At 38.0% G+C, this 12,109-nt stretch overlaps 2 protein-coding genes across 2 annotated transcripts in view; both read right to left on the bottom strand.

The window, feature by feature from the left end:
* Positions 1–1,437: 1,437 nt before the first annotated feature.
* Positions 1,438–2,424, bottom strand: LOC306638407 (olfactory receptor 5B3-like; the record flags this gene model as incomplete). The annotated part of the gene is made up of 1 exon (XM_079101700.1): positions 1,438–2,424. Exon 1 carries the CDS (start codon positions 2,416–2,418, stop codon positions 1,438–1,440), a length of 981 nt encoding a protein of 326 aa, XP_078957826.1. The 5' UTR covers positions 2,419–2,424.
* An 8,487-nt stretch (positions 2,425–10,911) lies between these two features.
* The window catches only part of LOC306638408 (olfactory receptor 5B2-like), a gene marked incomplete at both ends in the record, with an annotated part of 301,086 nt that continues 299,888 nt past the window's right edge, over positions 10,912–12,109 (bottom strand). Inside the window, one exon of the mRNA XM_079101701.1 lies at positions 10,912–11,680. Coding sequence (XP_078957827.1) covers positions 10,912–11,680 — 769 coding nt within the window. The remainder of the gene's footprint in view (positions 11,681–12,109) is intronic.

Consider the following 12,109-nt stretch of genomic DNA (forward strand, 5'->3'; position numbering starts at 1 on the left):
TCTTTATTGGTGAGTTTATACTGACGTTACTAATGAAAATGAAACACTTATTTCTGTTAATTTGGTATTCTGTATATATACAGTGTGTGTGCATGTGCAGACATGTGTGTACAGTGGCAAAGAGATAAAGACAGAAAGAGACAGAAGCAGAGAAAAAAAGAGAGAGAAGCATCTGTCATTGGGAATTGACTGTGCACAGTTCTGGAGGTTGGCAAGTCCAAATCAGCAAGCTTGGCAAGTTAACATAAACTGAAGAGTTGAAGGCTAAATTTCAATCACAGTCAGAGATGTAGGAATGCTGATGATCCAATCCTTTCAAAGGTCGGGGTCAATCACCATTAATTTTTTTTCTTTCTCATTGCTTGGTGGTTCAGAGGCATGAGGAGCACAAAGTAGTTGAGCATCAATTTTAACTTCCAGTTTAATAGGATCGCTGTCCTATCTCCTGGTGGAAGCATTTTTCATTCCGATTGATGTCACTTCCATTTTTACCTATTTTTGGACCTATGGATCTTGGCAATGGGAGAAACAAAACCATACATTGATAATGATTCTGAGCATATATGACCTCCCAAAGAACTTTGAATAGACCATGCAAAATATTGGATTCCATTTCATAATGGAGCTAAGGAAGAGTATGTCTTGAATAAAAGAGATCCCTTAGGACTTCTCTCAGTATAAACCTTCCTTGTGATTATTTCAAAGGCAAATTATGACAGTTCAATTAAAGTAGAACAACTAATGTCCCAGACCCTTCAGGAATGAAGATTTGGATATTTCCACCAAATAAGAACATGACCAATTGACATGCTTGCTAAAGCTAAAGGTAATAACAGAATGCTTTGCAGAAGAGGATAGCTATGAACACCAGTTATGAATACATCACCATTAAATAAATTAAAATTGACATTGTAATGAATATCTTTTCTTCATTTAGTTACTGATATATGTGTGCTTGCTCATATAATCAACTTCTTCCCTGTGTTATCCCATTATCATGAAGCACAAAATGTGTTGACTTAGATCCCAGTATGTAGGTATCGCTTAATGCAGTTAAAGTTGAACATATAAAAGTTACTACCACAAAGAGCCACATTACATGTAATTATGATAAATCAACTACATCCATGGGTATCTGTCATCGTGGGACACCTGCATACATTTCTCCTGTTTATGGGCCCATTAGAGCCCATATTGCATATATTTATGTGGGCTTGCAGTGGCAAGAAACCACATGTGAAATAAATGGATACATTAAGATCTTAATGGGGATTTTGACAAGCTGGCCCTAAAATATTGTAACCATTGTCCTTCAAGTACTGATTTCAAGAAATAGTACTTATAGAGCTAAGGATATTATTTCAAGAACTTAACTTCGGTGTGGGGCTCAAAATGTATGCATACATGGAAAAGAGCTATATGAAATAGATCCAGAAATCATGCATCCACAAAGTTAAAACAAAACTTCTGAAGATTATTTTTCCTCCAACAAATTAAGACATTCTTGACCTTTAAGAATGCACTCTGGACCTCCTTGTTCCTCAGGCTGTAGACCACAGGGTTCAGCATAGGGATGACCATGGTGTAGAACACAGATGCAATTTTATCAGTGTCCATGGAGTGGCTGGAGCTGGGCTGTAAGTACATGAAGATACTAGTCCCATAGAAAATGGAGACAGCAGTGAAGTGGGAGGCACAGGTGGACAGAGCCTTCCTGTGTCCTGCACCTGAGCGCATCTTTAAGATGGTGACAAAAATGAATATGTAGGATATCCAGATAACTAGGAGTGCAAAAAATATACAGAAACTCACAATATAAATAAGAACCAGTTCACTAATATGTCTATCAGAGCAAGAGAGAACCATGACTGCTGGAATATCACAGAAAAAATGGTGTACCACATTGGACAGACAGAAGGAGAGACTAAATGTGTCTCCAGTATGGATGGAGGCATTCAGGAAACCAATCGCATAAGAGCCTATGACCAGATTTGCACACACACTGGTTGTCATGGTGGTGGTGTAGTGCAGGGGCTTACACACTGCAGCATAGCGATCATATGCCATTGAAGCCAGGAGGTAATTTTCAACAGTAACCAATGCTGCAAAAAAGTACATCTGTGCGGCACAAGCATTGTAGGAGATGACCTTGTGTCCCATAAAGAGCCCAGCCATGACTGTGGGAGTGACAGAAGAAGAGGAACAAAAGTCCACCAGAGACAGGTTGCCAAGGAAGAAGTACATGGGAGTGTGGAGACGGGAGTCCAAGAGGATCAACAGGATCATCCCCAGGTTCCCAACCAGAGTGATGGTGTAGATGAGCAGGAACGTCAGAAAGAGGGGAAGCTGCAGACGTGGGTCACTGGTCAGTCCCAGCAGGATGAACTCTGTCACTTCTGTCCTGTTCTCCATCAACATTTTCTGAGAATCCTAGATTGTCTGTAACAACAACACAAAAAGGAACATAGCAATAAAGAATTTGAATCAAAACTTGAAAGAATAGTTATAATATATATTCTGCCTATTGTAACAATAACTTGTACTTCAGAATTTTCCAGAAAAATGTTCTTGAAAAACCATGAGTGCATTAATTGGATGCAGGGTACCATACTCTCAAAGCTGAAGAATCTTGATTATCTATGCAATTTTGAAATTTCATTACTTGTGGACAATTTCATTGCTTGATGAAAATTTATTGGGTGACTCTCTGGGCCATTTCACTTCTCCTGACCTAATAAAAACTGATCTTTCCTTGTTGTCCACCTGCTGAGAACTTCCATAGGCCCTATGGATGTGTGCCCATGGTTTCCTTTCAACAATATTATGAGTTCAGTTGGTTGTCACTTCATGTATACTGTGAAGCACAAGAGAAATTTAGTCATACTTGCACAAGTATTTATTGACATCCTCAGCTCTCAATGCATGCCAATCTTTAATGTTGTGTCATTCATTCCTAAGTCTAAGGGTGTCATTTGAATTTTAATCAAATTGTTTTTAACTAAATTTATAATTACTCATTTTTAATTCTGGTTTCAACTCAGTTTGAGGATACATGGTGGATTTAGAAAATGACTGAATTGGGAATCTCATCTTGCTCACTATTTGCCACGTATCCGAGGTGAAACAAACAAAAATCCAGAAGAGAGAAATGACCCTTCTTTCAACCACACATGTATACTAACTGACTTTGCAAGCTCTCAATTGCACTGTGACTGCCCACCCCCACTCTCATGCTCCTTATCACTAGCACATCTACACAAGTTGACAAATCATGTGCCTAAAAACATAAACTTTTGATCAGGCTGAAGATGAGTTTACCTCTCAAATCAGTGTAGCACATTGGTATGCGTTGTCCACATGCTGGGATGGTGGAGCATGCTCAAGGGGCGGATGCAATTCTGTGTGAAGGCAGGTCACCCAATACAGCAGACACCAAGGTTAGGTCTTGGGAGAGATGCACATTGGACCTGCCATTACCGCATAGCAGTAACTAGTCCTAACTAACTCCCCTAAACAGCCCGTTGTCATCTGCAAAATGAAGTCAGAAAAGAGACCTATGCTCAGGTATTATTGTGAAAATTAAATAAGGGAGTACATTAAAAAATAATAAAATGCTTGGTGTTAAGCACAGCCTCATAGTGCTGGCTATCCTGCTATTAGGATGGGATTACAGTCCAAGTTGATTTGATCAAGGAGAATGTTGACATCCAGGGCTTTGATTGTAGTAAGTTTATATCCCTGATGCTGCCCTCCCCAATTTGCCTTTCCCCTGCATTAGGGTCACTCACAGTTCCTGTGATTTCCAGTGTCCTCTGTCTGTCTTTTCTCTAAACAAATGATTGCTGCTCCTGCAATTCCATGTGTGTCATTCACTTAAAAAAAAGTTCTTCCTTAAAATCCGTGTTTTTATTTGCATAAGAGTCCATTTTTCTTAAATTTATGCTTTCTCTTCTCACTATCATGCTATGGCCTAATCACAGAGCTCAAGGGTTGAAGATCTATTTCTGGACTGTCTTCAGCTCAAAGACCAGTCGTGATGGTAAGTTCTATTTTATGAAAAATTTTATTTGAACGCTTTGTTGTGTAGTGACTTTATTTTAAACTTCTTCATTAATTTTGTTTTGCTTTGTTTTGATAGTGGGTCTTGCTGTATGACCCAGGCTGGCTTTGAATTTCTGTGCTTAAGTATTTCATCTGCCTAAGTCTCCAGATCAGCTGGGATTCCAGGAATGAGGCACCGCACCTCTTTCTTATTTGAATGCAAACTTTGGAAGCATTTACATTCAAAATTAACTACTAATCCCTCCCATCTTCCTGCTAAATCTTTGGCACTTTGGATTTTCGAGCTTGCCTTCATAAAGACATTTTATTGGCCAACCTTTACTATATAGGAACATTTTAGCAATATTAAATTTCACAACCAATGATAATGACTTTGCATATGAATATATGTTTGTGTGTGTGTAAAGATTATTATTATTTATTCAATATTTTTATTCTTACCTTATGATGAAGTAAATCCAGGAAGTGTGTAGTTATCTAATCTTCTAAACATTATACAGATAATGTGAGAAAGACATAAAATTCACAATTTAAAGACAACTTCAACCTAATAAAAAATGTATGCTTTTAGTCAAATTATTGTCAACACTAGATGTATCTAGTGTTATGTAATAATAACTTATGTGAGGCTATAGGGAAATGTTATAAAGCAGATCAGAGCATGCCAATTCATTTAGGACTCCTGATTTAACAAACGATCCTTTCACGACTTTGGTTTTGTTGTTGGTGGTGGTTTGATTTGTATTTTTTTTATCTCCAGCAACAGGTAAATATATAATGAAAAGATAATATCAACAGTTAACCAATCAATGTGTGATGTCTTATTTATTAGTTCATATTTTTGGAGAAATAAGTATGACATGTCGTGAGAACTGCTCAATTTCCCCTGACAGAAGTATTGACATTCACACAATAGGCTAACCTCTGGTTTTAAGAGCAGCATTGAAACCAGCTCTTCCTCTTTTAAAACAACTCACAGTAAGTATAGCTGCTCCTCTGCTTTTGCATGAACTCTACTACTCAATAATGTTTATGGAATATAGACTCTTACCAGATTCATTAAAGAGGAAAAAAGAATCAATTCAGAATATTCAATCCGACATCATAAAATCAGCCTTGGAGTTTGCCTAAGTACATCAAAGGAGATAGTGCTCAAAAGTGTGCAAGATCTCTACAAATAAGCATTAGCATGTATCATCTTCTGAGTCTACCATGAATTCTTTCTGTCTTGTGGGAGAGAAGCTTACCTCCTCCTTATTTGCAGAACAAACGTGATAAGATTACATCTCTCACATAGAGTTATGTCTGAATATCGCAGACAAGGGAAGTCTATAGAACATCTTGTGAAGAGTTGATCACTTCAAAGTCAATCAATGACATTTTTAGATTTGAGCCTTTTTTGGCTGTGGTTGAGGGTTCATAGCTAATCCTCAGGTCAGAGGAAGTCCTGTAGATAGTAAGCACTTACTGTTATTCAGATGAATAAATAACATCCAGTGGGGTGGGCCACACATGTGCTCCGTCTAAAACAACGTGGGATTGAGTCACACTGGGATTTCAGAAGCTAACCACGGGGTTCTGGTGAGAATTGCAGACTTTGAGACCTCTGGAGATTTCCCTCTGGAGAATCTCTTCAGTTCTCATCCAACTTGTCTAGGGAAGAATCAATTAAACAGTCTGTGGGGGTTAAGTTAAGCTGGTTGTATTTAGTGTGCACACACTTTGTGGTGTTACTTGTTATTTCTTATTTTTAAATTTCCTAATTAATGCATAATTTCCATAGATTACACCGATAGTTTCAGCATCAGATTCCAAGAATTTTGACTAGTGTGTGATCTCGTATCCACTATCATAGCCACCTAAACAAATTTTCTGAGTTGCTCTTTCATAACTTCTCCCACATTCTACTCTTGCCATCAAGCCATCTCCTTCAGTCATGTTATTTTGCTTTTGCTAGAATGTCCTTAACTCTTAGAATATGTGGTCTTTGAGTCTGACATTTTCCCTTTGTGCTTTGGGGTCGTCCTTACTGTCACCTGTGTGACAGGATGATATTTTTTTATTTTGGTATAGTATTCCATTATATGGAAATTACATTTTTTTTTTTCCATTCTGCAGTTGAGTAACATCTGTGCTGGTTTTAGAGCTTGGTGATTAGAAGTAGGCTGATCTAAGTATTCACTGAAATATTTTTGTGTGGACATAGGTGTTCATGTCATGCAATTCAATATCTAGCAGGCAGCTTGATTTCTCAAATAAGAATTGTTTATCTGAACAAGAAATTTCCCACCTGTCTTCTAAAGACTCCTCCAATTTCAGCGTAGCAATCAGTTCAAGTTCTTTCACATCTTTATCAACATTTTCTACTGCATCTTTTTAAATTATTATTTTTCTATTTCATTTTTGCTTGTTCTCTAATACATCTCCAGAAATCTCCTTAGCAAATATTTTTATTTAAACTCCTACCATATTACCACCACAGTTCCGGCCTAAGTGTGATTTCTTCAGGCAAAAGAGAGATAAGACTTTTTTTTTTTTTTTTTTTTTTTTTTTTTTTTTGGTACATTTGCACACTTGGCCTTCAGTCCACACTCCCAAGCAGACTGACCGCAGATTTCTCAGGACAGGTATGTGTGATCATGATCACGTTTCTTCTTATGTGTCTGTGTTGCTTCCCTTCAAATTCAAGCAAGGATTTAGCCTCTGCAACATTTACTTCTCTATCATAACAATGGTAATATCTTGTCATCCTCAGAGGATTTTCAAGAAAATTGTCACATGACATATACACAAAGCATTGCAGGATTTGTGCACATATTAGGGGTTCTGCAGGATGACTGTTACATCCACTATGTATAAAGTCTGATACAACATGGGTCACAAAAGTAGGGCTACTAAAACAATTCTTCTGCTTCCTCATCTTCCTGCCCCATTCAACTAGGTAGGACATGTGATCGTTGCAGCTGAGAAACTGAGGAAGAATAGTTATTCGTGCTTGCTCCTGCATGGCTCTCCAGTTGTCTTTTTTCCTACCTTGGGAACCAGCAGGCTTCCTGCCCCAGCAGGTGCCTTCATCTCTGAGAAGTAGAGATGACAGAGCCTTCAACTAATCCACACAGCCTGCGTGGACACCTAGTAGCTCGAGCAAGAAACAAATCTGTAGGGGGCTCAGTTATGGCCCTACAAGATACCAGAACCTGATATCTGGTATCCGTACACATTATCTTATATGACAATGGCATTACAGTAGATTAATAGTAAGATGAGAGGATAATCTGGCTGGTTTATTGTACCCTAAATTCAACTACCAATTCCATATAAAACCAAAACAGGAAAAATGGTAGTTTTGGGTAACTCAATGACTTGTTACTACACATAAAGACTGAAAAACAATGCAAAACATAACAGGCAACTTTCCTATAACTCTGGGAAAATGTTATTGCAAATTTGGAGGTTCACAACAGCACATGTTACTCTTCCTCAGTTATGGAAACCAGAAGTGTGAAACCATCTCCGTGAGTCAAATCAATGTTTCCTAGAGCATGGTCCCTTGATGGGCTCAAGGGAATACTGCATTTCTTGCCTCCTCCATCCTCCAGGGGTTGTGGAAGTTCATGCCTGTGGTCTTTTTATTTTTAAAAAATTTTTTACAGACTGCATTTTGTTCTTTGTACACAAATGGGGTACATCATTTCATTTCTATGGTTGCACGCGATATAGATTCACACCATTCCTGAATCACACATGTACATAGGGTCATGATGTTTGTCTCATTCCACCATTTTTCAGACTCCCCCTCTCTCTCATTTCCTTCTACATAATCTAAAGTTCCTCCGTTTTCTTTCACTCCCCACCCCACCCTGGAATACTATTCAGTCATAAAGAATAATAATATTATGGCATTTGCAGGTAAATGGATGCAGTTGGAGAATATCATGCTAAGCGAAATAAACCAATCCCAAAAAACCAAAGGCCAAATGTTTTTCCTGTGGTCTTATCAATGTTGTTTGCCTGGTGACTGTGCCAACTTCTGTCTTGCCTGTGGCTAAATCTTTCTAACACCATCCAGTGAGGTACAGGGATTGCTTTCAGGGCACACACACAGATAATCCTGGATAATCTTTCATTGCTAAAATCCAGGACCACATTTGCAGAGTCCTTTTGGGCCATGTTGAACACTGAAATGTTTCAGAATTAGGACACAGATCTTCTTTGTGGGTCATTATTGAGCCAGCCGCGGTATGATATGGTGACATTCTACACCATCTTTAAAATTTTTCCATATATCTTAGATAATTCTAAAATACTACAAAATCATTAGTAAAGTAATTAGAAATGGTTCCAGCTGAAGAACTTTCACCACAAATATGGAAGCAAATCTCTCTTTTGGACTACACTGCTCCACATGAAACATCACAACCACACAGCACCTTAGAGCCCAGTATTACAAATGCCGAAGTGAAGACTCCTGCTTTCTAGGAGTAACAGATACCAGGTGGAGTCGCATTCCTATGGGTAGGTTTTGTGTAGTATTGAGTCTCCAGGATCAACTTCATGAAGACATGAAAGTTGTGCTTTATCTCAGCATATTTAATATATCATGTTTCTAATGACAAATATTGTTATGTTGGTATTCTACATGGATTTTTAGAATTACTTCCTATAATTTGAATACATGTTGTAATTGCTAAACTCTAACCATATATGAATGCTTTAAATAATTTATATTTAATGTGTCCTTCTGAATTACTAGTTATTTGATACTATCAAGTGTTACTTGATAACTTAATGAGACATTACTTCCTATAAAACATTATGAGAGGGCTAGAAATGGTCAATTTTATGATGGAATTTCAAGGAAATCGTTTCTTCTAAAAATAAGAAGTGTGAGAACTGAGAAAGTAGAAAAAATATTTCATATGAGCAGAAAATTAGCAGTGTCTTTGGAATGCACTGAATATTGATCTAGAAGGTTTTCATTAGCAGGATTCATATTTATCATAACCAATGATTCAAAGAGTCAATGTATTAGTACAATTAAACTCAGAGCTCAATCAGTTTATTCACTCATTCAACAAACACTTATTAGAAGGTACTGTGAAACAGATATCTATTCAGGTGCTGATGTTTATGTTGTGGACATAACAGGGGCACTGCTCTCATGGAATTCACATTCTGTTGGGGGGAGATAAATAAACAGTTGAACAAATATATAGTAGGTGAAGGTTAAAAAGAACTATGAAGAATGGTACCAGATGAGCGGAAGGTTTATGTAGTGAGTAAATAGGAACAAATATATAAAGGTGGTCAGAGAAAATTGAATCCATGTCAGGGGCAAACACTGAAGCAAAGATCTGAATGGGAGTGAAAACATTCCCATATAGTGAACCTCAATGCAAATGCCCTGAGGCATGAGCACATGGTTGGAGCTGTGAAGAATTATAAAGGAAATCAGTAAAAGAGAGACTGGGGAGTGATAAGAGAGAATATAACTCAAGTAAAACCGAATGTCAGCATTAATTTAAAGCATTTGCAGAACAAAAATGTAAAATAATATTTGTTCTCAGTTTAATTTTTAAACAAAATGTAAGTTTGTAGTAGTACATGAATACATTAAAATGCTTTTATCTTTCCTGGATTTTCATGTATACTATTTTATCCTTTTTAAAATTAAAATATGAACATGCAGAAGGCATATAATGAATTAGTCAAACAGAAATATGAATTCATGGGATGACATCTTTATGGATGTCCCATTAAAATGTCCAACAAACAAGAACATATGTTAATAATATGTCCTTTTTTTGTCAAAAGAACTCTTAAAATAGCAGTGAAGAAAATAAAGAAATATCAGATGAAGTTGTGTTCTAGCACCTAAGTCATATATTAATTTATGATTAATAAATACTGGAACGTCAGTCTAGGTTCTGCAGTGAAACAGGATCAATAGGATATAGATTCACAAGTAAGTGGAGATTTATTAGGAGTATCAGATCATGTGATGTGCAGATTGGGAAGTCCCTTCCTGTGCTGCATACCAACTGGAGAGCAAGGAAAGCAGGTGGTTAATTCAGCCTGAGATCAATGGACCATGAAAGAGAAGTTGAGTGTGAATGGTGTAAGTCTAAGAGAACCAGGGCCAAATCAGAAACTCTGACATCCAAGAGTGAGAGAGGATGGGCATCCCAGCTGAAGGAGAGAGGGAGAGACAGGGCAAGTAGGGAGAGAACAAAAGCAGAGACAGAAAGAGAGAGAAGAGAGTAAGGGCTTTCTCTACTTTTAGCTGTATTCATGGAAGCCCAGAATGGAGTGGATTATAGCCACCCACACAGATGAGGGCATGCTAGACTCTTTGGGAAACACATACATATGCAAAAACATGTTTTATGGCTATTTTGTTATCCCTTAACCTACTCAAACTAACACATAGAATTAACCACCACAAATTGTGACATCACAACTAGTTCTGGTAAATATACCTCATCCATCTGTATGTGACATCATGGGACACCTGTATGAATTCCTTCTGTTAATGGTCTTTGTTGACCCACCATGTTTGCATTGACACGTGGTAGGAAAAAAAATACATGTGAAAATGAGTGAATACGTCAACATCATCAGTGAGGGTTTTCACGAGAGGACCCTGAGAAATCTCAGCTATTCTCATTCAGATTTTTATTTCTGGACAGAATACTTCTTTTTTCTTTTCTAAACAAGGGACATTAAAGAGATAAGAATATCACTTCAAAAACTTCAGTGTGGGGATGAAATGCACACACAGAGAATCTGAGAGGAATGAATACAAGAACTGGGCACGACCAAATCAAAATCCCCAAAATTATTTTACCTCTAACAAATGAATAAACTCTTGACCTTCAAGAATGCGCTCTTGACCTCCCTGTTCCTCAGGCTGTAGACCACAGGGTTCAGCATGGGGATGATCATAGTGTAGAACACAGATGATATTTTGTCAGTGTCCATGGAGTGGCTGGAGCTGGGCTGTAAGTACATGAAGATGACTGTCCCATAGAAAATGGAGACAGCAGTGAAGTGGGAGGCACAGGTGGATATAGCCTTCTGATGTTTTGCACCCGAATGTATCTTTAGGATGGTGATAAAAATGAACATGTAGGATATTAAGATAACAAGGAGAGCAAAAAAGATATTGAAGCTCACAATAGAAACAAGAACCAGCTCACTAACATGTCTATCAGAGCAAGAGAGAACCATGACTGCTGGAATATCACAGAAAAAATGGTGGACCACGTTGGACTTGCAGAAGGTGAGGCTGAACATGCCCCCAGTGTGGATAGAGGCATTCAGGAAGCTAACAATGTAAGAGCCTAAGATCAGCCAAGTACACACCCTGGTCGTCATGGTGGTGGTGTAGTGCAGGGGTTTACACACTGCTGCATAGCGATCATAGGACATTGAGGCCAAGAGGTAATTTTCCACAGTACCAAAGGCTCCAAAAAAGAACATCTGAGCAGCACAAGCATTGTAGGAAATGACCTTTTCTCCTACAAGAAGTCCAGCCATGACCTTGGGAGTGACAGTTGAAGAGTAGCAGAAGTCCACCAGAGACAGGTTGCCAATGAAGAAATACATGGGAGTGTGGAGACGGGAGTCCAAGACAATCAACAGGATCATCCCCAGGTTCCCAGTCAGGGTGATGGTGTAGATGAGCAGGAATGTCAGAAAGAGGGGAAGCTGCAGACATGGGTCACTGGTCAGTCCCAGCAGGATGAACTCTGTCACTTCTGTCCTGTTCTCCATCAGTGATACCTGACAATCACTATATTTTGTATAGTCATGAGAAAAAAAGCAGAATGATAAAGAAATTATTTGAAATTTGAAAGCATGCATACAAGATGTACTTTGATATTCTCTAAAAATAAAACAAACATGGTCATCAGAATTAAACTGAGTGCATTAATTATACTCAGGGTTACATACAAATATTCAAATCTTGATCAATCATCTATACAATTTTAAAGCTACACACATCTGTTATCTGACATGTATTCAATGAATAATCTGATCACAA

The sequence above is a fragment of the Sciurus vulgaris genome, assembly GCF_902686455.1.
Source record: "Sciurus vulgaris genome assembly, chromosome: 11".
NCBI classification, from domain to species: Eukaryota; Metazoa; Chordata; class Mammalia; order Rodentia; family Sciuridae; genus Sciurus; species Sciurus vulgaris.